Raw genomic sequence first — 24128 nt, forward strand, 5'->3', positions numbered from 1 at the left:
ACAAAGATTGGATACAAGAGATGAACTAGGGTTTGAGATGAGATGGTGCTGGTGAATATGTTGATGGAGATTGACCCCCTCCCGATGAGAGGATCGTTCGTGATGATGATGGTGATGATTTCCCCCTCCCGGAGGGAAGTTTCCCCGGCAGAACAGCTCTGCCGGAGCCCTAGATTGGTTCCGCCAAGGTTCTGCCTTGTGGCGGAGGAGTTTCTTCCCGAAAGCTTGCTTCTTATTTTTTTTTCAGGGTAAAAGACTTCATATAGCAGAAGATGGGCATCGGAGGCCTGTCAGGGGGCGCGTCCAGGGGGTAGGACGCGCCCCCACCCTCGTGGCCAGGGCGTGGGCCCCCTCTGGTACTTTCTTCACTCAGTATTTTTTATTAATTCCAAAAAAGACTTCCGTGAAATTTCTGGACTTTTGGAGCTGTGCAGAATAGGTCTCTAATATTTGCTCCTTTTCTAGCCCAGAATTCCAGCTGCCGGCATTCTCCCTCTTCATGTAAACCTTGTAAAATAAGAGAGAATAGGCATAAGTATTGTGACATAATGTGTAATAACATGCCATAATGCAATAAATATAGATATAAAAGCATGATGCAAAATGGACGTATCAACTCCCCCAAGATTAGACCTCGCTTGTCCTCAAGCGAAAGCCGATATCGAAAAATATGTCCACATGTTTAGAGATAGAGGTGTCGATAAAATAAAATATGGCCATGAGGGCATCATGATCATTCTTAGAACAGCAACACACACACACACACATATATATATATATATATTGTCATATGATCTCTAATGCTAAAGTAACAATTCATTCACATACTCAAGTATGAATCAGGAACTTCATTGAAAACTAACAAACTATAACCTCAGTCATTGAAGCAATTGCAATTTATCATAACATAGGAAAGAATCAATATAAGAGCTTTTCAGCAAGTCCACATACTCAACTATCATTTAGTCTTTCACAATTGCTAACACTCACGCAATACTTATGGGTATGGAGTTTTAATCGGACACAGAGAAAGATAGGGGCTTATAGTGTTGCCTCCCAACTTTTTACCTCAAGGGTAATGTCAACAATAATAGTTCATGCAAACCCACATCCAATTAGCCATATATATCAGGATCTTTCCAACACACTGTGCTTGCCAAAGGATAAAATGTAAAAACGGAAAGGTGAAGATCACCGTGACTCTTATATGAAGTAATAGACAAGAATAAAAGATAGACCCTTCGTAGAGGGAAGCAGAAGTTGTCATGCGCTTTTATGGTTGGATGCACAAAATCTTAATGCAAGAGAACGTCACTTTATATTGCCACTTGTGATATGAACCTTTATTATGCAGTCTGTCGCTTTTATTTCTTCCACATCACAAGATCGTATAAAGCTTATTTTCTCCACACTAATAAGTCATACATATTTAGGGAGAAATTCTTATTGCTTGCACCGATGACAACTTAGTTGAAGGATCTTACTCAATCCATAGGTAGGTATGGTGGACTCTCATGGCAAAAACGGGTTTAGGGATATTTGGAAGCACAAGTAGTATTTCTACTTGGTGCAAAGAACTTGGCTAGCATGAGAGGTAAAGGCAAGCTCAACATGTTGGATAATCCATGAAAATATAATTTATCTCAGATGTAAGAAAACATAACCCATTACGTTGTCTTCCTTGTCCAATGTTGTTGGAGATATTACTAGTAGGTATATGATACGTCTCCAACGTATCTATAATTTTTGATTGCTCCATGCTATATTATCTTCTGTTTTGGACATTATTGGGCTTTATTATCCACTTTTATATTATTTTTGGGACTAACCTATTAACCGGAGGCCCAGCCCAGAATTGTTGTTTTTTGCCTATTTCAGAGTTTCACAGAAAAAGAATATCAAACGGAGTCCAAATGGAATGAAACCTTCGGGAACGTTATTTTTGGAACGAACATGATCCAGGAGACTTGGACCCTACGTCAAGCAACCAACATGGAAGCCACGAGGTAGGGGGGCGTGCCTACCCCCCCAGGCGCGCCCTCCACCCTCGTGGGCCCCTTATTGCTCCACCGACGTACTCCTTCCTCCTATATATACCAACGTACCCCCAAACGATCAGAAACGGAGCCAAAACCCTAATTCCACTGCCATAACTTTCTGTATCCACGAGATCCCATCTTGGGGCCTGTTCCGGAGCTCCGCCGAAGGGGGCATCGATCACGGAGGGCTTCTACATCAACACCATAGCCCTTCCGATGAAGTGTGAGTAGTTTACCTCAGACCTTCGGGTCCATAGTTATTAGCTAGATGACTTCTTCTCTCTTTTTGGATCTCAATACAAAGTTCTCCCCCTCTCTTGTGGAGATCTATTCGATGTAATCTTCTTTTGCGGTGTGTTTGTTGAGACCGATGAATTATGGGTTTATGATCAAGTTTATCTATGAACAATATTTGAATCTTCTCTGAATTATTTTATGTATGATTGGTTATCTTTGCAAGTCTCTTCGAATTATCAGTTCGGTTTGGCCTACTAGATTGATCTTTCTTGCAATGGGAGACGTGCTTAGCTTTGGGTTCAATCTTGCGGTGTCCTTTCAAAGTAACAGTAGGGGCAGCAAGGCATTTATTGTATTGTTGCCATCAAGGATAACAAGATGGGTTTTTTATCATATTGCTAGAATTTATCCCTCTACATCATGTCATCTTGCTTAAAGCGTCACTCTGTTCTCTCGAACTCAATACTCTAGATGCATGCTAGATAGCGGTCAATGTGTGCAGTAATAGTAGTAGATGCAGGCAGGAGTCGGTCTACTTGTCTCGGACGTGATGCCTATATACATGATCATACCTAGATATTCTCATAACTATGCTCAATTCTGTCAATTGCTCAACAGTAATTTGTTTACCCACCGTGAATACTTATGCTCTCGAGAGAAGCCACTAGTTAAACCTATGGCCCCCGGGTCTATCTTCCATCATATTAATCTTCCAACACTTAGTTATTTGCATTGCTTTTTATTTTACTTTGCATCTTTATCATAAAAATACCAAAAATATTATCTTATCATATCTATCAGATCTCACTCTCGTAAGTGACCGTGTAGGGATTGACAACCCTTATCGCGTTGGTTGCGAGGATTTATTTGTTTTGTGTAGGTGCGAGGGACTCGCGCGTAGCCTCCTACTGGATTGGTACCTTGGTTCTCAAAAACTGAGGGAAATACTTACGCTACTTTGTTGCATCACCCTTTCCTCTTCAAGGGTAAACCAACGCAGTGCTCAAGAGGTAGCAAGAAGGATTTCTGGCGCCGTTGCCGGGGAGGTCTACGCAAAAGTCAACATACCAAGTACCTATCACAACCCTTATCTCTCGCATTACATTATTTGCCATTTGCCTCTCGTTTTCCTCTCCCCCACTTCACCCTTGCCGTTTTATTCGCCCTCTATTTTCTGTTCGCCTCTTTTCCATTTGCTTGTCGTTGTGGCTAGTCCTTTATCTTCTCCCTTGTCTCCTGAGAATGAAGTTCTAAATTTTAAGCAAAGGGAGGGAGAAAATCTAAAAGATGATTGGTATAGAATTTGCAATGCTCAAAATAGATCTACCAGGAAGCAATCTACTTCCGTTCTTCTTCGCAATTTTTATGTAGGCGCTACTCCTTGGTACAGATATATCCTTGATACCATTACCGGAGGGAACTTCTTGGGTAGCCATACTTTTGATTCTTATAATGCTATGATAGATTTATTTGGCTCACCACCTCTTTTGGTTAATGGAACCATGTTAAATTTGGAGCATGTAATGCAAAGACTTGAAATTATTGAAAATAAGGTTGCTACTGTAGAGTTAATTGAAAATTTGGATAAAAAGATCCACAATCGAATCACTCAATATGGATCTAAAGTAGGAGTCACTTTGAAAAATATTAAAGAAAAGGAACCTATAGTTAATGAGAAAATAAATCAGGATTCCACTAGAATCGATAAACTTGATGATATTATTACCAACTTGGGAACCGCTTTTTCTTCCATAAAAAATACTCCAAATCCTCCCACTAAAATTTCCAAGCTTATGTATGTTCCTAAAAATAAGGGTGAATTCTCTAGTAAGGAAACTGCGGATCTCAAATCTATAAGTATTCATCCCAATCTTTTTGCTATCATTAAGGAACCATTTGTTACAAATGAATTTTTCGATCTTGTGCCTAAAAGTTTGATAATAAATAAACAGAAAGAAATTCCTAAGGATGGTAGATGCCTCGTTGAAGAATTACCTACCAAAGATGGCAATACCTTGATCTATCCTTGCTTTTTATGCCTAGCTAGGGGCGTTAAACGATAGCGCTTGTTGGGAGGCAACCCAATTTTATTTTTATTCCTTGCTTTTTGCTCCTGTTTAGTACTAAATAATTTATCTAGCCTCTGTTTTGGTTGTGTTTTTTGTGTTTAATTAGTGTTTATGCCAAGTAGAACCGTTGAGAAGACTTGGGGAAAGTCTTGTTAATCTTGCTGTAAAAAACAAACACTTTAGCGCTCACGAGAACTGGTGCCATTTTTATTTGGAAAGTTCTATTTAGTTAATTATTTTTAATATGATTAATAGATAAATTCCTCACGTACAGCAATTTATTTTAGAATTTTTGGGGTTCCAGATCTTGCGCTAGCTACAGATTACTACAGACTGTTCTGTTTTTGACAGATTCTGTTTTTCGTGTGTTGTTTGCTTATTTTGATGAATCTATGGCTAGTAAAATAGTTTATAAACCATAGAGAAGTTAGAATACAGTAGGTTTAACACCAGTATAAATAAAGAATGAGTTCATTACAGTACCTTGAAGTGGTCTTTTGTTTTCTTTCGCTAACGGAGCTCACGAGATTTTCTACTTTAAGTTTTGTGTTGTGAAGTTTTCAAGTTTTGGGTAAAGATTTGATGGATTATGGAACAAGGAGTGGCAAGAGCCTAAGCTTGGGGATTCCCATGGCACCCCAAGATAATCTAAGGACACCTAAAGGCCAAAGCTTGGGGATGCCCTGGAAGGCATCCCCTCTTTCGTTTACTTCTATCGGTAACTTTACTTGGAGCTATATTTTTATTTACCACATGATATGTGTTTTGCTTGGAGCGTCTTGTATTATTTGAGTCTTTATTTGGTAGTTTTCCACAATAATCCTTGCTTCACACACCTTTTTGAGAGAGACACACATGATTCGGAAATTATTAGAATACTCTATGTGCTTCACTTATATCTTTTGAGTTATATAGTTTTTGCTCTAGTGCTTCACTTATATCTTTTAGAGCACGGTGGTGGATTTCTTTTATAGAAACTATTGATCTCTCATGCTTCACTTAGATTATTTTGAGAGTCTTAAATAGCATGGTAATTTGCTTAAATAATCCTAATATGCTAGGCATACAAGATTAAATAAATAAAATTTTCTTATGAGTGTGTTGAATACTATGAGAAGTTTGAAACTTGATAATTGTTTTGAGATATGGAGGTAGTGATATTAAAGTTGTGCTAGTTGAGTAGTTTTGAATTTGAGAAATGCTTGTGTTGAAGTTTGTGATTCCCGTAGCATGCACGTATGGTGAACCATTATGTTAAGAAGTCGGAGCATGCTGTACTTATTGATTGTCCTCCTTATGAGTGGCGGTCGGGGACGAGCGATGGTCTTTTCCTACCAATCTATCCCCCTAGGAGCATGCGTGTAGTACTTTGCTTTGATAACTAATAGATGTTTGCAATAAGTATGTGAGTTCTTTATGACTAATGTTAAGTCCATGGATTATACGCACTCTCACTCTTCCATCATTGCTAGCCTCTCTAATACCGCGCACCTTTCGCCGGTATCATACACCCACCATATACCTTCCTCAAAACAGCCACCATACATACCTATCATGGCATTTCCATAGCCATTCCGAGATATATTGCCATGCAACTTTCCACCGTTCCGTTTATCATGACACGCTCCATCGTTGTCATATTGCTTTGCATGATCATGTAGTTGACATTTTAGTTGTGGCAAAGCCACTGTTCATAATTCTTTCATACAAGTCACTCATGCATCATTGCTATCCCGGTACACCACCGGAGGCATTCATATAGAGTCATATTTGTTCTAAGTATCGAGTTGTAATTCTTGAGTTGTAAGTAAATAAAAGTGTGATGATCATCATTATTAGAGCATTGTCCCAGTGAGGAAAGGATGATGGAGACTATGATTCCCCCATAAGTCGGGATGAGACTTCGGACGAAAAAAAGGAGGCCATAAAAAGAAGAGAAAAGGCCCAAATAAAAAAATGAGAGAAAAAGAGAGAAGGGGCAACGCTACTATCCCTTTACCACACTTGTGCTTCAAAGTAGCACCATGATCTTCATGATAGAGAGTCTCCTATGTTGTCACTTTCATATACTAGTGGGAATCTTTCATTATAGAACTTGGCTTGTATATTCCAATGATGGGCTTCCTCAAAATTCCCTAGGTCTTCGTGAGCAAGCAAGTTGGATGCACACCCACTTAGTTTCTTTTGTTGAGCATTCATACATTTATAGCTCTAGTGCATCCGTTGCATGGCAATCCCTACTCACTCACATTGATATCTAGTGATGGGCATCTCCATATCCCATTGATACGCCTAGTTGATGTGAGACTATCTTCTCCCTTTTTGTCTTCTCCCCAACCACCATTCTATTCCACCTATAGTGCTATGTCCATGGATCACGCTCATGTATTGCGTGAAGATTGAAAAAGTTTGAGAACATTAAAAGTATGAAAAAATTGTTTGGCTTGTCATCGGGGTTGTGCATGATTTGAATACTTTGTGTGGTGAAGATGGAGCATAGGCAGACTATATGATTTTGTAGGGATAACTTTCTTTGGCCATGTTATTTTGAGAAGACATAATTGCTTAGTCAGTATGCTTGAAGTATTATTATTTCTATGTCAATATTAAACTTTTGTCTTGAATCTTTCGGATCTGAATATTCATACCACAATTAAGAAGAATTACATTGAAATTATGCCTAGTAGCATTCCACATCAAAAATTCTGTTTTTATCATTTACCTACTCGAGGACAAGCAGGAATTAAGCTTGGGGATGCTTGATACGTCTCCAACGTATCTATAATTTTTGATTGCTCCATGCTATATTATCTTCTGTTTTGGACATTATTGGGCTTTATTATCCACTTTTATATTATTTTTGGGACTAACCTATTAACCGGAGGCCCAGCCCAGAATTGCTGTTTTTTGCCTATTTCAGAGTTTTGCAGAAAAAGAATATCAAATGGAATCCAAATGGAATGAAACCTTCGGGAACGTGATTTTCGAAACGAACATGATCCAGGAGACTTGGACCCTACGTAAAGCAACCAACAGGGAAGCCACGAGGTAGGGGGCGCGCCTACCCCCCCAGGCGCACCGTCCACCCTCAAGGGCCCCCTTATTGCTCCACCGACGTACTCCTTCCTCCTATATATACCTACGTACCCCCAAACGATCAGAAACGGAGCCAAAACCCTAATTCCACCGCCGTAACTTTCTATATCCACGAGATCCCATCTTGGGGCCTGTTCTGGAGCTCCGCCGAAGGGGGCATCGATCACGGAGGGCTTCTACATCAACACCATAGCCCTTCCGATGAAGTGTGAGTAGTTTACCTCAGACCTTCAGGTCCATAGTTATTAGCTAGACGGCTTCTTCTCTCTTTTTGGATCTCAATAAAAAGTTCTCCCCCTGTCTTGTGGAGATCTATTCGATGTAATCTTCTTTTGCGGTGTGTTTGTTGAGACCGATGAATTGTGGGTTTATGATCAAGTTTATCTATGAACAATATTTGAATCTTCTCTGAATTATTTTATGTATGATTGGTTATCTTTGCAAGTATCTTTGAATTATCAGTTTGGTTTGGCCTACTAGATTGATCTTTCTTGCAATGGGAGACGTGCTTAGCTTTGGGTTCAATCTTGCGGTGTCCTTTCCCAGTGACAGTAGGGGCAGCAAGGCATGTATTGTATTGTTGCCATCGAGGATAACAAGATGTTTTTTTAATCATATTGCATGAATTTATCCCTCTACATCATGTCATCTTGCTTAAAGCATTACTCTGTTCTCTTGAACTTAATACTCTAGATGCATGCTGGATAGCGGTCGATGTGTGGAGTAATAGTAGTAGATGCTGGCAGGAGTCGGTCTACTTGTCTCGGATGTGATGCCTATATACATGATCATACCTAGATATTCTCATAACTATGCTCAATTCCGTCAATTGCTCAACAGTAATTTGTTTACCCACCGTGAATACTTATGCTCTCGAGAGAAGCCACTAGTGAAACCTATGGCCCCCGGGTCTATCTTCCATCATATTAATCTTCCAACACTTAGTTATTTTCATTGCCTTTTATTTTACTTTGCATCTTTGTCATAAAAATACCAAAATATTATATTATCATATCTATCAGATCTCACTCTCGTAAGTGACCGTGTAGGGATTGACAACCCCTTATCGCGTTGGTTGCGAGGATTTATTTGTTCTGTGTAGGTGCGACGGACTCGCGTGTAGCCTCCTACTAGATTGATACCTTGGTTCTCAAAAACTGAGGGAAATACTTACGCTACTTTGCTGCATCACCCTTTCCTCTTCAAGGGAAAACCAATGCAGTGCTCAAGAGGTAGCAGTATAAACCGGCCATGACGGGCCGGGTTATGCCCACAATGAGTTAGTCATGTTTGAAGCCCATGAAGACAATAAGTATGGCGCTTTACGGAGGAGATTTAACATGAAGGCCCAGGGCCGAAAGGCGGATTACAGCCCATAGACATAAACCGTCATATGATATGTAACTTATGTTGTAAGGCAAGGAAAGGTAGAAACCGAGCCGAGCACGTTTATGAACCGGCCTCGGGATTCTGTAAATCGCCGGGTGTCAACCTGTGTATATAAAGGGACGACCCAGCGGCGGTTTAGGGACAACAAAACAATAACTCGAGAGCCAGGCAAAGCGGATTCACTCCCTGGTCATCGAAACCCTTGAAATTCCATCACAACTGGACGTAGGCTTTTACCTTCATCGTAAGGGGCCGAACCAGTATAATTCCTCGCATCCCTTGTCCGCTTTAACCCCTTCAAGCTAACCCGTCGTGATGGCTCCACGACTAAGTCCTTTCACGAGGACATCTGCCATGACAAAACCATGACAGTTGGTGCCCATCGTGGAGCTGTCGCACGATGGTTTCGAGTTCTTGAAGGGCGGCTTTGAAGGACTCAAGGGATATGCTGTGGGCCGGATGACCAAGAGTTGCCGCGGCAAGCTCTACATCGACGACGCAGGCTAGGGCCCCGAGGCCGCCTCGATTGAGTACGGGTACCAGGTCCCCTTTGGTGGAATACACGTTTCCATTGGCAAGATCGGCGAACCGGGCCCTGAGCCGGACATCTGCACCGACATTGTCGAGACGGCTCAGCGTGCAAGACCTGCCCGAGTTCAGCCTATCGGAAAGCGTGCCTTCGTGGGAGTCATCCACGGAGCGGAATCTGAGGATAGATCGGTATCTGGTGGCGAAACCGTCGTTTTCTCTGATGACGAGTCTTCAACCGGAGAGACCGAGTCGCTGTATCAGCTGCATGATGGTCGGATTAGTGGCGGTTCCGATGGCGACAGTATTTCGGATCTCTCTGATCCGCCGAGCCGGGTTGCGATCTTCATGGTCGGTACTCAATCGGTGCAACATTCTTCTACTGCCGCAGCGGTGGTTTCCGGTTCAACAGCTGCGACACTAGCTTGAGCAGGGGGCTCTGCACCACCGTCAGCTCAGGCTTTGTCCGATTTATTCGACACTTTGGCAACTTTGCTAGTGGCCGAGGTTAATCCGGCAGATCAGGATCAGCATAACATAGAGGTTGCAAAGGTGAAGGATTAGATAGCTCAGGCTAAGGTGGATTTGGCGGCAGAGAATACCAGGATGGCCACAGAGCGGGCCGAGTTAGAGGCACGGGCTTATCGGCTTATGCTGGATCAGAGCGCGTCAGATGATGTCATGAGGAGAAGGTACCGGTCTCACCTACCGTCGGTTTACAAGGGAAGGAACCTCTTTAACACGCCGGGAGCAGGCACTAGCAACCAGCCAGTGGTAAACCAGGTGGAGGCACCTGGAACAGGGGCGCCGGTTTAGCCGCGCGCGATGGATCCGCCTTGTCAGAACAATATCCCATCACAACACGTCTCAACGCCTTCGGGTCATTACTCTAACCCGTTGGATAACATCATTGCCGCCGCTTCATGATTGGAAGCTCTCTCAATCGATGATGAATCTCCTGTAGTAGTTGAAACACGACGGGCTAGGGAGCTCCTTCAAACAGCTTTGACTCAACAGCAGGCTTATTCGCACAGTCGTGAGAGGATTCATTCGACCCCCCGCCCAAGTCGGAGCTACAACAGGCATATTGATGAACCAGTCGTATCAAGCAGTGCGTGAAATCGTAACCCGCCGTGAGGTAATAACCCGGCGGTGGCGGTGCTAATGCCCAGGATGTGGTGGATCACAGTAGGGCACGTCGAGAAACCGAGTTAGCAACGCAGTACGCGGGCTGTCTGCTTACTCCGGTTTGTCCAACTACTTCGGTGGAACCGGGCGTGGTTTTCAGTTCTTTGGGGGTGCCGTGTCTTACCCCGGCCATACGTAATGTGCAGCTGCCCAAGGATTTCAAGGGTCCTCGTAAGGTGCCCAATTACACTGCCGATTTACCCCCTGAGTCATGGGTGGAGAGCTATGAGATGGCGATGGAGATGCTGGACGTGGATGATGCAGCATGTGCTAATTACTTCACCATGATGCTGGAAGGGACAACTCGTACTTGGTTAAAAAGCTTCCCAGCTAACTCCATCCTATCATGGGCCGAGTTAAAAAGCTGATTTATCCAGAATTTCAAAGCTACGTGCAAACAACCCATGTCAATTGTGGACTTAGCCGCCTGTGTTCAAGAGGAGTGGGAGTCTACAACCCATTGGGTGAAGCGGGTATCAGCCATTCTGCATTCATCAGACCACATCAATGCTGACACGGCGGTCCTGACATTGGAAAGCAACTGCCGGTTTATGCCTTTGAAGCTGAAGTTGGGAAGGCTCAAGCGTCACTGCAATGACATGGCCACGCTTATGGCAGCTCTGGTTAAGTATGCCGATTCAGATAGTACTAAGCACCCTGAGTCTTAGGATGAAAAGACGGGGAAGGGAAAGAAGAATGGCAGTGCCAAGGGGCAGCAGCATAACCCGACGGGTCATGGGTACAACGGTAAGCGTAAGGCGGATAATAGCTTGGACTTTATGGCGAACACCAACGCCCAGGATAATGGTCAGCGCCGTAAGGGTAAACCGCCCCAGCGGGGTGGAGGATCAGGTCCCAATCTTAAGCGCCTGCTAAATTAGCCTTGCCCAAAGCACGGGTCGAAGGAAAGGCCAGCTACGCATCTTTGGAAGGATTGCTTCATTATGCGGGAGTTCAAGAATTCAAATCTCTTTCAATAAGACCATGGACCGCCCGGCGGTTCAGGAGGCGGTTTTCATGGGCCGGGTTATGGTGGAGGCAACTCCGGTTCAGGATTCCAAGGCAACCAAACTGGACATGGCAATCAAGGCAATCAGGGTAACTGGGGAGGTTATAATCATCAAGGGAGTCAGCAGCAGCAACAATCGGGTTATCAGAGTAATCTGAAGCAGTTGAATAGTGGGCAGTACCATGTCTTCTCCACTAGTTTGTGTAAGCACGACCAGAAGCTTCATAAAAGGGTAGTAAACTCCATTGAACCAGCAGTGCCCCGTTATCTGCGCTGGTCTGAACTACCCATTTTGTGGAGTTGAGAGGATCATCCACCCCTGGTTGATAATCTGGGTCACCTGGCATTAGTGGTGGCACCTCAGGTTGGGGGGGGTACAAGTTCACCAAGGTACTCATGGATGGAGGGAGCAGTATCAATATCCTTTATTATGAAACCTTCCGTCGCATGGGGTTGACAAATAAGAATCTTAAACCGCCGAACATCGTCTTTCATGGTGTGGTGCCTGGTAAATCGGCGTACCCAGTTGGTAAGATAGTTCTAGAGGTTGCTTTTGGAGATGATCATGATTCAAGATCAGAAACATTGACTTTTGAAGTGGTGAAAATCAAGAGCCCATATCATGCCTTGTTTGGACGGCCGGCTTATGCTAAGTTCATGGCAAGGCCTTGTTATGTTTATCTGCAGCTTAAGATGCCGGGTCATAAGGGGACCATCACAATGCATGGGAGCCGGAAGATTGCTTTGGAATGTGAAGAAGGTGATGCGGCCTATGCTGAGTCGGTTTGTGCAACAGAGGAGTTGAAGTTTTACAAAGACAATGTTGATCCAGCAGATATGACTTCTCTGAAAAAACCAACTACAGAGCATGATCCGGCTTTGAAGTTTAAATCAGCTGAAGAGACTAAGCTGGTTGACTTTGTTCCCGGCGATTCATCCAGGCAGTTCAGCATCAGCGCTAACCTGGATCCAAAATAGGAAAGCGGGCTCATCGAGTTCATCCGTGAGAACCGGGACATCTTTGCATGGAAACCTTCTGACATGCCAGGTGTACCGAGGGAACTCGCTGAGCACACTGAGGGAGTCCTGGATTAGGGGGTGTCCGGATGGCCGGACTATACCTTCAGCCGGACTCCTGGACTATGAAGATACAAGATTGAAGACTTTGTCCCGTGTCCGGAAGGGACTTTCCTTGGCGTGGAAGGCAAGCTTGGCGATACGGATATGCAGATCTCCTACCATTGTAACTGACTTTGTGTAACCCTAACCCTCTCCGGTGTCTATATAAATCGGAGGGTTTTAGTCCATAGGACAACATACACAACAACAATCATACCATAGGCTAGCTTCTAGGGTTTAGCCTCTCCGATCTTGTGGTAGATCTACTCTTGTACTACCCATATCATCAATATTAATCAAGCAGGACGTAGGGTTTTACCTCCCTCGAGAGGGCCCGAACCTGGGTAAAACTTCGTGTCCCTTGCCTCCTGTTATCATCCGGCCTAGACGCATAGTTCGGGACCCCCTACCCGAGATCCGCCGGTTTTGACACCGACATTGGTGCTTTCATTGAGAGTTCCTCTGTGTCGTCGCCGTCAGGCTTGATGGCTCCTACGATCATCAATGGCGATGCAGTCCAGGGTGAGACCTTCCTCCCCGGACAGATCTTCGTCTTCGGCGGCTTCGCACTGCGGGCCAAGTCACTTGGACATCTGGAGCAGATCGAAAGCTATGCCCCTGGCCGTCAGGTCAGATTTGGAAGCTTAAACTACACGGCTAACTTCCGCGGGGACTTGATCTTCGACGGATTCGAGCCACTGCTGAGCGCGCCGCACTGTCACGACGAGCATGATCTAGCTCTGCCGCCGAACAGTGCCCTGGAGGCCGCACCCGCATCGGCTTCGACCCTTAATTCGGAGCCAACTATGCCGATCGAGGATGGGTGTTTGGACGCCGCCTCGGGGGCTGCGATGGCGATCGAGCCGAACACCAGCCCCGCACTCTGCGAGACTCGTGACTCCAAGGAGCCGGACTCCTCTCCGGACTCCAAACCCTCCGCGCCCCTGCCGATCAAATCCGATTGGACGCCAATCATGGAGTTTACTGCCACGGACATCTTTCAGGACTCGCCTTTCGGCGATATTCTGAAGACACTAAAATCTGTCTCTTTATCAGGAGAGCCCTGGCCGGACTACGGTCAGCAAGGTTGGGATTCGGACGATGAAGAAATTCAAAGCCCACCCACCACCCACTTTGTAGCCACTGTCGACGACTTAACCGACATGCTCGACTTCGACTCTGAAGACATCGACGGTATGGACGCCGATGAAGGAGACGATGAAGAACCAGCGCCTATCAGGCCCTGGAAAGCCACCTCGTCATATGACATATACATGGTGGACACCCCAAAAGAAGGAGATGGCGATGGAACAGCGGAGGATGACCCCTCCAAGAAACAGCCTAAGCGTCGGCGTCAGCGGCGCCACTCAAAATCCCGCCAAAACAAATACGGTGATTCCAGCACGGGAGATAATAATACTTCGGAAAGTGCCGAAGAAAATCCCCTCCAGCAAGATTTAGCATAGGAGGATGGAGAAACCAACCCTCATGAGAGAGCGGCAGACAGAGAGGTCGAGGACGATACTTATATGCCTCCCTCCGAAGACGAGGCAAGCCTTGATGACGATGAATTCGTCGTGCCAGAGGATCCCGTCGAGCAAGAGCGTTTTCAACGCAGGCTTATGGCCACGGCAAGAAGCCTCAAGAAAAAACAGCAACAACTTAGAGCTGACCAAGATTTGCTAGTCGACAGATGGACTGAAGTCCTTGCGGCCGAAGAGCATAAACTCGAACGCCCCTCCAAGAGCTACCCAAAGCGCAGGTTCCTACCTCGATTAGAAGAGGAAGCACTTGATGCGGCCGACCGGCCACCTCGTGGCCGCGACAGAGTGGCCTCTCGGCCCTCCACTCAAGCCGCACCCCGTACCAAGGCACGGGAATATGCGCCGGACTTACGAGATATGTTGGAGGACAAGGCAAGGCAAACAAGATCGATCTACGGATCGCGTGGGCGCCCCACGGCTCGAGACGGTAACCGTCACGCCGGCCACAAATTTGGCAGGGCCGAACACAGTAGACAAAGCTCATTGGAGCTACGTCGTGATATAGCCCAGTACAGAGGCGCCGCACACCCACTATGCTTCACAGACGAAATAATGGATCATCAAATCCTCGAGGGTTTCAAACCCGTAAACATCGAATCATATGATGGCACAACAGATCCTGCGGTATGGATCGAGGATTATCTCCTTCATATCCACATGGCCCGCGGCGATGATTTCCACGCCATCAAATACCTCCCACTCAAGCTTAAAGGACCAGCTCGGCATTGGCTTAACAGCTTGCCAACAGGATCAATCAGCTATTGGGAGGACCTCGAAGCCACATTCCTCGACAATTTCCAAGGAACTTATGTGCGACCCCCAGACGCCGATGACCTAAGTCACGTAATTCAGCAGCCAGAGGAATCAGCCAGGTAATTCTGGACACGGTTCCTAACAAAGAAAAATCAAATAGTCGACTGTCCAGACGCTGAGGCCCTAGCAGCCTTCAAGCATAATATCCGTGACGAGTGGCTTGCCTGGCACCTTGGACAGGAAAAGCTGAAGTCTATGGCAGCACTCACGATACTCATGACCCGCTTTTGCGCGAGAGAAGACAGCTGGCTTGCTCATAGCAACAATATGACCAAGAACCCTGGTAATCCGGATACCAGGGAAAGTAGTGGCAGGTCGCGTCACAACAAGCAGAAGCGCCACATTAACGACGACAATACTGAGGATACGGTAGTTAATGCCGGATTCAGAGGCTCTAAATCCGGTCAGCGGAAAAAGCCATTCAAAAGGAATCCTAGGGGCCCATCCAATTTGGACCGAATACTCGACCGCTTATGCCAGATACATGGCACCCCCGAAAAGCCGGCCAATCACACCAACAGGGATTGTTGGGTGTTCAAGCAGGCAGGCAAGTTAAATGCCGAAAATGAAGACAAGGGGCTGCATAGCAATGACGACGAGGAGCCCCGGCCGCCGAACAATAGTGGACAGAAGGGTTTTCCCCCACAAGTGCGGACGGTGAACATGATATACGCAACCCACGTCCCCAAAAGGGAGCGGAAGCACGCGTTAAGGGACGTATACGCAGTAGAGCCAGTCTCCCCAAAGTTCAACCCATGGTCCTCCTGCCCGATCACCTTTGATCGAAGGGACCATCCCACTAGCATCCATCATGGCGGATTCGCCGCATTGGTTCTAGACCCAATTATTGACGGATTTCATCTCACTAGAGTCCTTATGGACGGCGGCAGCAGCCTGAACCTGCTTTACCAGGATACAGTGCGGAAAATGGGCATAGATCCCTCGAGGATTAAGCCCACCAAAACAACCTTTAAAGGCATAATGCCAGGTGTAGAGGCCAACTGTACAGGCTCAGTCACACTTGAAGTGGTCTTTGGATCTCCAGATAATTTCTGAAGCGAGGAGTTAATCTTCGACATAGTCCCATTCCGCAGTGGCTATCATGCACTGCTCGGGCGAACCGCATTCGCCAAGTTCAATGCGGTACCGCACTACGCATACCTTAAGCTCAAAATGTCAGGCCCTCGAGGAGTAATTACGTTCAATGGAAACACCGAACGCTCCCTCTGAACGGAGGAGCACATGGCGGCCCTTCCAGCAGAAGTACAAAGCAGCCTATCTAGGCAGTTCTCCAGTCCGGCCATTAAACGACCGGACACCGCACGCCCGGAGTAACCTACAACAAGACCGCCTGGCACGACCCAAGCAGGCGTAGCAATGCGGCCCCAACCCCAGCCCTCGCAAAAATGCGATACTAGTACTTTGCGTACATAACTACGCTCTAGAAATACCATGGGTACAGGGGGAGGGGCACCATCACGGCACGCTCGAAACACGGCTTAAACCGCACCAGGGGCTGCCGATTTTTTAATTTTCTCTTACTTTCAGGACTCCACTCTTCGGAAGGCCTGTTCGGCAGTTCAATTGCCGCACGAACGATGCAAGAACCAGGGAAGCAGACAAGCCACGCCGCATTACGGAACTCCCAGGTGGTCTCTATCACAAGCAGTATACCTGTTTCGCATACTATTCCGCAGCTTGCCCCTGGAACAGACATGTTACATAGTCCAACCTTTTGCTTATTGCATTATTTGTATCGTTCTGCTTTGATCGCAGCCCTCTTTAATAAACAATGCATAGCTTTTGTCTATTTTTGCATTACTCTTTTTTAATATATGTTCCTTAACAACATGTTGCATCCGTACACTTTGGTACGACCAAAATACGCCAGAGGCTTTAGTACCCCACAATATGGTGTGAGAAGTCCGAACACTTTAACAAGTGCGGCACCCCGAACTTATAGCATTATATGCATCGACTCCGAATCATGTCTTGGGTCAATAGTTGGGTTTGCCCGGCTCCTATGTTTTGGTGCCTTACGTTTCGCTATATCGGCTAAGGTAGCACTAGGAGAACCACTACGATTGTGCCCCAGTTGAGCTGGGTCGAGCACGTCAGTGGAGAAAGCTAAAACTGACTGTCATAATGAAGCGAGAGCTGGTCGCTGTTCTAGAGGTTTTTCGAGTCCCTAAATACTTATGCCGCTTAGAGCGAGGAGCCGGCTCTGTCCGGCCAAGGCGTGGATAGCACCCCGAACTCGGTCTTCCGAATACCAGGGGCTTCGCCGAAATTTAAAATTATAGAATTCTATGGCTAAGTGAGAGTGTTCACGCATTATAGTCCGATTGCCTTGTTCGTTGGGCTGAGCACCTCCCTCGAAGGACCCAAACATGGGAAAAAGAGCGCTCAGGTTTATCCCCGAACACCCCAGCACTAGCGGCATGGGGGTAGAAGCCGACGACTCGCCATCTCTCAGAATTGATAAACAGCCGCACATAAGGTAATATTTTAAATTCAAACAGCATTGCTTAGCGCATATGAACAAGTTTTCAGCGCACAGGACAAAACGAGCGAGTTTTACTCAAAAAATTACATCTCTGGAACATTCATCCGCCACAAGGCAGGCACCCTTCAGAACATCCTTATAATAATTTTCGGGCTTGCGATGCTCTTTCCCCGGCGGTGGCCTGTCCTTCACAAGCTTCTCAGCATCCAGCTTGCCCCAGTGCACCTTAGCATGGGCAAGGGCCCTACGGGCACCTTCAATGCAGACAGAGCGCTTGATGACTTCGAGCCTTGGACAGGCCTCCACCAGCCACCGCACCAGCCCGAAATAGCTCCCAGGCTGAGCCTCTCCAGGCCACAGCCGAACTATGAGGCCCTTCATGGCCTGTTCGGCCGCCTTGTGGAGCTCGACCAGTTGCTTCAGCTGGTCAATCAAGGGCACGGGGTGTCCGGCCTCAGCATACTGAGACCAGAACACCTTCTCTGTTGAGCTGCCCTCCTCGGCTCGATAGAATGCATCAGCATCGGACACGCTACGGGGAAGATCTGCGAATGCTCCTGGAGAGCTCCGGATTCGGGTAAGTAACAAGTAACTCACGTTTATGTGTTTGCTTTGCATAAAGAATGCCTTACCTGCCGCTATCTTTTCGCCTCATCCAATTCCTGGAGGGTCTTCTGGGATTTGGCCTTGGCAGACTTGGCATTTTCAATAGCCACCGCGAGCTCGGATGCTCGCGTCTTTGAGTCAAGCTCGAAACTCTCATGTTTTTCCATAAGAGCCTGGAGCTCTTGCCGCACCTTGCCAACCTCGGCCTCATACTTCTCCCACTCGGTGCGCTCCGCGGCCGCCGTCTTCTCGGCCTCGAGCAGCGCTTGCTTAAGGGTCGCCACCTCAGACGTGGCCCCTACAATAGCCACGATAATCCTGTCAATTTTTTTGCAATTGCACCTTTTTATATATATATTTAAACAAGGTATTTCTTACCTTCATTGTCCTTGAGCTGCTTCTTGGCACTCCTGAGCACTTGCTCGGACCGCTCGAGGTTCTACTTTAGCGTGTCCACTTCCGCTGTCACTGCGGCGGACGCAAGTAGAGAAGCCTGCATACGCATATTGACTCCTTTTTGTTAGACTCCCGTGAATTTTATTTGATCCTCTATTCGGCTTTTCTTCCCGAACGCCAAAAAGAGCATCAGGGGCTACTGTCTATGCGGTAATATTATTTACACATTCTTTACTTACCTCAAAGCCTGTCAAAAGGCTAGTACAAGCTTCAGTCAGTCCGCTTTTGGCAGACTGAACCTTCTAGACCACCACACTCATAATGGTGCGGTGCTCCTCGTCGATGGAGGCGCCCTTGAGCGCCTGCAACAGATTGTCTGGCACCTCCGGTTGGACGGGGGTCACCGGCACGGAGGGCCTGCTCCTCTTGGAAGGAGGTCGCCCGCTGGACTCTGGAACCTTTGAAGGTTCCGGAGCGGTGTCCGGCCTAGAACTGGACTTGGAGCCCTGGGAGATTTTTTCCCCGTCACCCCTGGAGTCCGGGAGGTCGCCTTGCGGCGCCTCCAGGACCACCTCCTCCTGGCTTGGAACCTATTGGGACAACACTTCGGCGTCGTCCGTAGGGCGGGGGGAGGAAGCCGTCGGAAGCGAATTCACATCCGACGAGTCCAGTGAACCGCTCGACGATGTGTCGAGCCGGTCTTTGGGTGGGCTGCATAATCATATTCGACATAAGGGAAAGCTGTGCAATAAAGGAATACTATGAATTACTCTGGTATCCGGATACTTACGATTTCGCCAGGGGCTTGGCCCTGGTCGGCCACTCCTCTTCGTCGTCATCAGCGTTGGTGGAGTAGTCCGGAGGAAGGGTTTTCCCCTTCTTGGACCCTTCGGCCTCCCCAGTTGGGGCGGCCTTCCTTTTCTTCCCTTCCCCCGCTGGAGGGGAGAGGTCTCTTCTTCCTCCTCCTCGTCTTCATGGGAGGAGTGCGTCTTGGAGCCGTCGGATGATGGATCCGACGCCTCCTGGCGCCGGGCACTCTTTCGAGTCCCCGTGGCCTTCTTCTCTGGCACCACATAGGGTGCCGGAACCAGCAGCTTCGCCAAGCGGGCATCAGCTGGGTCTTCGGGCAAGGGAGCCGGACAGTCGATCTGTCCGGACTTCGCCTTCCAACTCTGTCAAAGGGAAGGGAGCTTAGATCCCACATTGAGTTAAACTATGGAAAACCAATACCCTGTAAAAAGGTACAAACAACTTACCGCGCTAGCGTGACGCTGCGCGCTGAATCTGCGATCCTCGGTGGCGGATGCGGGGGCCTCGGCGCCCTTGAAAAGCACCTTCCAGGCATCTTCATACGTAGTGTCGAAGAGCCTGCTCAGAGTTCGGTGCTGCGCCGGGTTGAACTCCCACAGATTGAAGGCCCGTTGTTGACACGGGAGGATCAGGCGGATGAGCATAACCTGGACTACGTTGACGAGCTTGAGCTGCTTGTCCACCAGGGTTTGGATGCATGTTTGCAGTCCAGTCACCTCTCCTTTGTTGCCCCACGACAGGCCCGTCTCTTTCCAGGACGTGAGCCGCGTTGGGGGTCCGGACCGGAACTCGGGGGCTGCGACCCACTCAGGGTCGCACGGCTCGATGATGTAAAACCACCCCGATTGCCACCCCTTCAGGGTCTCCACAAAGGAGCCCTCGAGCCATAAGACGTTGGGCATCTTGCCCACCATGGCGCCTCTGCCCTCCGCCTGGTTGCCGCGGACCACCTTCGGCTTGACATTGAAAGTCTTGAGCCATAGGCCGAAATGGGGGCAGATGCAGAGGAAAGCCTCGCACACGACAATAAACGCCGAGATGTTGAGGATGAAGTTCGGGGCCAGATCATGGAAATCCAGGCCGTAGTAGAACATGAGTCCCCGGACGAATGGGTGGATCGGAAAGCCCAGTCCGTGGAGGAAGTGGGGAAGGAACACTACCCTCTCATGGGGCCTTGGGGTGGGGAGGAGCTTCCCCTTTTCGGGAAGCCGGTACACGATGTCGTTAGACAAGTATCCGGCCTTCCTCAGTTTTTTGATGTGTCCCTCCGTGACGGAGGAGACCATCCACTTGCCTCCCGCTTCGGACATGGCTGGAGAAGGTTGAGGTGGGGAGTGCGGACTTGGGCACTGGAGCTCGAGTGCGCGAGAATGGATAAGCAAGGGAGGAAGAAGGCGTAGGTGAAAAGGTGGATCCTTATCCCCTTATATGGGTGGACACAACTACGTGTCCCCACCAGCCTAGTAAAACTCGCTTATCTCCAAGCGCTGTAATCAATGGCGCGGTTTGGTTACCCACGCCCGTATTGATGAGAATCCCGGAATAAGGGGACACGATCTCTGCTTTAACAAGACGTGCCAAGGAAACCGCCTCGCATGACGCGCTGAGGTGGGATAATGAAACGACTCGGATAAAGGCTTGGCCGTGGTGTGTCACACTACGGAATACGTCAGCAGATTAGATTTGTGTAAATATTATTCTCTCTATGGCAATATGTGGAAAATTATTTTGCAGAGCCGGACACTATCTTTGTGTTCAAAATCTTCTATGAAGTACTTGGAGGAGGAACCCGCCTTGCAATGGCGAAGACAATCTGCGCGCCGGACTCATCGTCATTGAAGCCTGGTTCAGGGGCTACTGAGGGAGTCCTGGATTAGGGGGTGTCCGGATGGCCGGACTATACCTTCAGCCGGACTCCTGGACTATGAAGATACAAGATTGAAGACTTCGTCCCGTGTCCGGAAGGGACTTTCCTTGGTGTGGAAGGCAAGCTTGGCGATACGGATATGCAGATCTCCTACCATTGTAACCGACTTTGTGTAACCCTAACCCTCTCCGGTGTCTATATATACCGGAGGATTTTAGTCCGTAGGACAACATACACAACAACAATCATACCATAGGCTAGCTTCTAGGGTTTAGCCTCTCCGATCTCATGGTAGATCTACTCTTGTACTACCCATATCATCAATATTAATCAAGCAGGACGTAGGGTTTTACCTCCCTCGAGAGGGCCCGAACCTGGGTAAAACTTCATGTCCCTTGCCTCCTGTTACCATCCAGCCTAGACGCACAGTTCGGGACCCCCTACCCAAGATCCACCGGTTTTGACACCGACACACACTCTTAATATAGATCCTAAGTTTAAACCGGTCAGGCAGTTTCTCCGCCGCTTCAATGAAGAAAGGCGCAAGGCTATTGGTGAGGAGGTAGCCCGACTCTTGGCAGCGGGGTTTATTGTGGAGGTATTTCACCCTGAGTGGCTAGCTAATCCGATGCTGGTACTAAGGAAGAACGATACTTGGCGTATGTGTGTAGACTACATAGATCTGAACAAGGCCTGTCCAGCTGATCCCTTTGCTCTCCCTCGTATTGATCAAATCATTGATGCTACGGCGGGTTGTGACCGTTTGTGTTTTCTGGATGCTTATTCTGCTTATCATCAGATCAAAATGGCAGTTAAGGACCAGGAGAAGACATCTTTTATAACTCCCTCTGGAGCCTTCTGCTATGTATCTATGCCTTTTGGGCTCAAGAGTGCCCAGGCGACTTGTTAGCGCTGTGTACAGAATTGTCTTCATAATCAAATTGGGCGCAACGTTCATGCTTATGTGGATGATATTGTGGTAAAGTTCAAAAAGGAGGAAACATTGATAGATGATTTTAAGGAGACTTTTGATAACCTCCGGATTTATAAGATGATGCTTAATCCGGCCAAATGTGTCTTTGGTGTACCTGCAGGCAAGCTCTTGGGTTTTCTGGTGTCTAACAGGGGCATTGAAGCTAATCCGGAGAAGATCAAGGCTATTACGTCTCTGGCTAAACTGACGTGTATTGATGATGTTCAGTGTCTGGTGGGTCGTATTGCAGCATTGAGCCGGTTTATTAGTCGGTTAGGTGAGAAGGCCATCCCTTTGTATCAGATGCTGAAGAAGACGGATGACTTTGTTTGGAGTGAGGCTGCCAATGAAGCGTTTGAGAGTCTCAAGCGGTAGCTAGCTGAGCCGCCTGTCCTTGCTGCTCCTATTGATAAAGAGCCTTTGTTATTATATGTGGTTGCTAATGTCCGGGCTGTTAGTGTGGCTATTGTTGTGGAGCGCAAGGAGGCCGAAAAATAGTATCTGGTTCAATGGCCGGTTTATTATATCAGTGAGGTGCTTATTGAGTCCAAGTAGAGGTACCCACATTGGCAGAAGCTGGTGTATGGAGTTTTCATGGCAAGCCGGAAGCTCAAGCACTATTTTCAGGGTCATCCTATAACTATGGTCAGTTCTGCCCCCTTGGGGGATATCATCCAAAATAGAGAAGCAACTGGCCGGATTGCCAAATGTTCTATTGAGCTTGGACCTCACGGGTTAAAATATACGCCTCGCACAACAATCAAGTCCCAAGCACTTGTGGACTTCATCAATGACTGGACAGAGTTGCAGGCATCGGAGGAAAAGCCAGATAACACTTATTGGACTATTCATTTTGATGGGTCCAAACAATTGGAGGGCTCGAGGGCTGGAGTCATATTAACTTCCCCACGAGGTGATAAGTTTTGTTATGTTCTCCGTTTAATGTTCCCTTGCACTAACAATGCAGCTGAATATGAGGCCTTGCTCCATGGTCTTTGGATGGCTAAAGAGATGAATTTAAGCCGGGTTAAGTGTTTTGGTGACTCAGACCTGGTAGCTCAATAGGTGCTTGACACTTGGGATTCCAAGGATCCACTCATGGTGGCGTATCAACGAGAGGTGAACATAGTGGCTGGCCATTTCAAGGGTTATCAGGTTGACCATATAGACCGGCGAAAGAATGAAGCGGCGGATGCTCTAAGTCGCTTGCTGCCCAATGTCTTTCTGGATGTGCTACATAATCTGTCGGTCAAGATACCTACAGAGGAGGATTTGGCAGTTCCTGACCCGGAGGCTCAATTGGTGGCAGCTCTTCACGCTATCCCGGATTGGACAGTCCCATACCTGGCGTACATGAACCGGGGCGAGTTACCAGAGGATGAAGACTTGGTCAGGCAGATAATGTAACACCCCGGATGTAATTTACCTTATATGTATCCCAACTCTTGCCGTTTCTGGCACTAAGTTATTTCATTTCATCGTTGTTGGGTTTTTTTCTCCATGTGTTCTTGTCTTTGTCATGCATCTCATATCATGTCATCATGTGCATTGCATTCGCATACGTGTTCGTCTCATGCATTCGAGCATTTTCCCCGTTGTCCGTTTTGCATTCCGGCGCTCCTATGTCCTCCGGTGGTCCTTTCTACCTCTTTTCGTGTGTGGGCTTTAAACATTTCCGGATTGGACCGAGACTTGTCATGTGGCCTTGGTTTACTACCGGTAGACCGCCTGTCAAGTTTCGTGCCATTTGGACTTCGTTTGATACCCCAACGGTTAACCGAGGGACCGAAAAGGCCTCGGGTGTGTTGCAGCCCAACACCCTTCCAATTTGGCCCAAAACCCACCAAAACCCCTCCATCGTCTAGAGCATTCGATCACGATAGCGTGGCCGCAAACCGCACCTCATTCTGAGCTTCCTAGCTCCTCCTACCTCTATAAA

General features: G+C 47.4%; 1 protein-coding gene across 1 annotated transcript in view; it reads left to right on the forward strand.

The window, feature by feature from the left end:
- The window catches only part of LOC147960144 (uncharacterized), a 43233-nt gene extending 20669 nt beyond the window's left edge, over positions 1-22564 (forward strand). The window contains exon 4 of the mRNA XM_087533178.1: positions 22418-22564. Coding sequence (XP_087389304.1) covers positions 22418-22564 — 147 coding nt within the window. The remainder of the gene's footprint in view (positions 1-22417) is intronic.
- Positions 22565-24128: the final 1564 nt, after the last annotated feature.

The sequence above is a fragment of the Triticum urartu genome, chromosome 7A, assembly GCF_056163025.1.
Source record: "Triticum urartu cultivar PI428250 chromosome 7A, HENAU_Tu73, whole genome shotgun sequence".
NCBI lineage: Eukaryota > Viridiplantae > Streptophyta > Magnoliopsida > Poales > Poaceae > Triticum > Triticum urartu.